The 2,916-nt window shown below is 64.1% G+C and overlaps 1 protein-coding gene across 1 annotated transcript in view; it reads left to right on the top strand.

Annotated features, from left to right (window-relative positions):
- Positions 1 to 166: 166 nt before the first annotated feature.
- The window catches only part of PPRC1 (peroxisome proliferator-activated receptor gamma, coactivator-related 1), a gene marked incomplete at its 5' end in the record, with an annotated part of 8,768 nt that continues 6,018 nt past the window's right edge, over positions 167 to 2,916 (top strand). Inside the window, 4 exons of the mRNA XM_008048625.1 lie at positions 167 to 577; positions 1,103 to 1,249; positions 1,354 to 1,464; positions 1,570 to 2,912. Coding sequence (XP_008046816.1) covers positions 167 to 577; positions 1,103 to 1,249; positions 1,354 to 1,464; positions 1,570 to 2,912 — 2,012 coding nt within the window. The remainder of the gene's footprint in view (positions 578 to 1,102; positions 1,250 to 1,353; positions 1,465 to 1,569; positions 2,913 to 2,916) is intronic.

The following is a 2,916-nucleotide window of genomic DNA, read 5'->3' on the forward strand; positions in this document are numbered from 1 at the left end:
CCCGGCTTAATTTTTTGCTTTATTGTAGAGACGAGGTATCACCCGGTTGCCCAGGTTGGTCTCGACCCCATGGGCTCAGGCAGTCCTCTCACCTCAGCCTCCCAAAGTGCTGGGATCATAGGCGTGAGCGACTGCGCTCAGCCTTGTTGATGTTTTGACTCCCCAGCTTGACGATCTCCTGCGGCTCCCACTGTTTCTGGAGGAGTCCAGATTTCTTTCTGCCCGGAAGCCCTTGAGAACTGCCGTCCTGGTTGGGCCCTTTCTCGTGGCTGTGCTTTTCTCCATCCAGCTGGCCGAGGCCTGGTCGCTGCTGAGTGTGGACCCGTGGGGGGGTCTGGCTTCCTGCGTGGGGGGACCCACGCGCTTCTCACCTTCTCTCTTCGTCCAGGTGCTGCTGCACGAGGAGGCGGGTGATTCTGGCTTTGTCAGCCTGTCCCGCCTGGGCCCCTCTCTGAGGGACAAGGACCTGGAGATGGACGAGCTGGCGCTGCAGGACGAGACGCTGCTGGGGACCATGCAGAGCTACATGGACGCGTCCCTCCTCTCCCTCATCGAGGACTTCGGGAGCCTCGGAGAGGTGAGCGGGGCTTCTCAGGCAGGGGTGGGAGCGTCACGTGTAGGCTTCGGCCCAGATCCCTGGCGGTTTCAGGCACGGCTCCGTCCTCCCAGGACCTGGCTCTGGACGTCCATCCTGAGGCCCTGAAGTCTGTTTTTGCCTCTGTGTGAGAGTCAGGTTGCAGGCTGCCAGAGGATGTCTCATGCAAGGGTTCCCTGGCTGGCGTGGACTGTAGTCTGAGGCCTTTCCCCCTGCCTGGGCCGCTGACCCACATGTCCAGAGGTGCTCCCCTCTGCTTTTGAGCCCAGTTCTAGCCCAGCCAAGGCTTGTCTGCTGAGCATCCCATGTTACCTGGGGTGGGGGGAGCGTGTGAAACCCAAGCTGAAGGTTGAAGTCTGACGGGCCTGTGTTGACCCCAGAGAGGTGGTGGATGGTACCTGAGATGGGAACCCGTGCCTCCTGGTACTCAGACCCTTCTCAGTGCCCTGCAGGTCAGCAGGTCACTGGAGATGATGGGAGGGCCTTCCCGTTGTCTTTCTGGAGCAGAGCAGGTTGTCTCTGGAGGACCAGAATGAAGTGTCGCTGCTCACGGCGCTGACGGAGATCTTGGACAATGCAGATTCTGAGAACCTGTCTCCGTTTGACAGCATTCCCGACTCCGAGCTGTTTGTGTCCCCGCGAGAGGGCTCCTCTGTGAGTGTGGGACCAGGGCAAGGGTCGTGTGGGCGGGGCTGTGTCTGGGCCAGCTCATGGAGTTCTGAAGACAGACGGATCTCGGGTCTTTCTCTTACTCGTAGCTGCACAAGCTGCTTACTCTGTCTCGGACGCCCCCTGAACGTGACCTTATCAGCCCGACGGACCCACTGGGGCCCGGCACAGGCAGCAGCAGAGTGAGTGGGACAAGCCTGGCCCAGGGCCTCAGGAACTCCCGGGTGGCACGAGTATGTGGGGACAGGTCTGGAAGACATGCTTCCAGGGCAGATTCCTCCTGAGTTTTCCCTTCTTTCCTGCAGGCTGAGATGTCTCTCGTAGATGCCCCTTGGGACTTCCCCCCTCCCGCCTTCTTGGAGACCTCTTCCCCCAAACTTTCTAGCTGGAGACCCTCGCGATCGAGACCACGCCGGGGCCAGTCCCCACCCCCACAGCAGCGCAGTGACGGAGAGGAGGAGGAGGAGGTAGCCAGCTTCAACCAGATTCTTGCTGGGGAGCTCGACACTTCCGTGGGCAGCATCCCAGACTTCCCCATGCACTTGGCCTGCCCTGAGGAGGAAGGCACAGCTGCAGTCGCTGAGGTGGCCGTGCCAGCCGCTGGCGATGAGAGTGTCTCCTCCCTGAGCGAGCTGGTGCGGGCCATGCACCCATACTGCCTGCCCAGCCTCACCCAGCTGGCATCGCTGGAGGACGAGTTTCCGGAGCAGCCGGATGACGTGGCCCTGCCTGAGGGCTGCATGGTGCTGGAGATCGTGGGGCAGCCGGCCGCAGCTGGCGACGACCTGGAGATCCCAGTCGTGGTGCGGCGGGTCCCTGCGGGGCCCCAGGCTGCGCTCCTGGATGCCTCACTGGAGCCTGGGCCTGCCTTGCAGCTGCTCACGCCCACAGTGGTGCCGAAGGCCGCGGAGGCCGCTGTGCCCGGGGCGGCCCTCTGGCCTGCGGAGGCAAGGCTGTCGCCGGGCTCAGAGAAGTCGGACGCTGTGGCCTGCCTGTTGGAGCCCAGCGAGGTCCTGGAGCCAGTGCTGCCCAAGGGGCCTCAGAACCCACCTTCCAGCGGAGAGCTGGGCTCTCCGAGAGCTCGAAGGGGCAGGAGGAAGAAGAGCAGGGAGCCGCCGGCGGCCTGTGTGGAGGGCCCTGCTCGCAGGCTGAGGTCGTCCTCCCGGGGGCAGCCTGCCGTGACTGCGGAGGCGACCTCTCAGGCGGGCAGCTGGCAGAAGCAGCCCCAGGGCGAGCGCCAAAGAGAGATGAGGCCTCTCCAGGGCCGGGGCAAGCCCCGGGCTTGGGCTCGGGCCTGGGCAGCTGCCCTAGAGAAGCCTACTTCCGAGGACTCGGAGAAGAGTGCTGGACAGCCTAGTCCTGCCAGGGAAGGTCCTCTCAACCTCTGCCCCGAGCCGGTTGTGTCGGCCCAAGCTGACCCCATGTCTGCTGACACTGCTTCAGCTGGTGCCACCGCGGTCAGCCCTGCTCTGGCCGACCCTGTGTCGGCTGACCTCACTCCAGCCGGCTCAGAGCCGGTCGACCCCTTCCTGACTGGCCCGGCGCTATCGGACCCAGTCCTGGCTGACTCGGCAGCAGCCGACCCTGCGGTGACCGTTCCCGTCCCAGATCACCTACCACCAGTTGACGCTGGTCCCTGTGGCCCAGCGCCA

The sequence above is a fragment of the Carlito syrichta genome, unplaced genomic scaffold, assembly GCF_000164805.1.
Source record: "Carlito syrichta isolate Samal-C Ts95f unplaced genomic scaffold, Tarsius_syrichta-2.0.1 Scaffold126446, whole genome shotgun sequence".
NCBI classification, from domain to species: domain Eukaryota; kingdom Metazoa; phylum Chordata; class Mammalia; order Primates; family Tarsiidae; genus Carlito; species Carlito syrichta.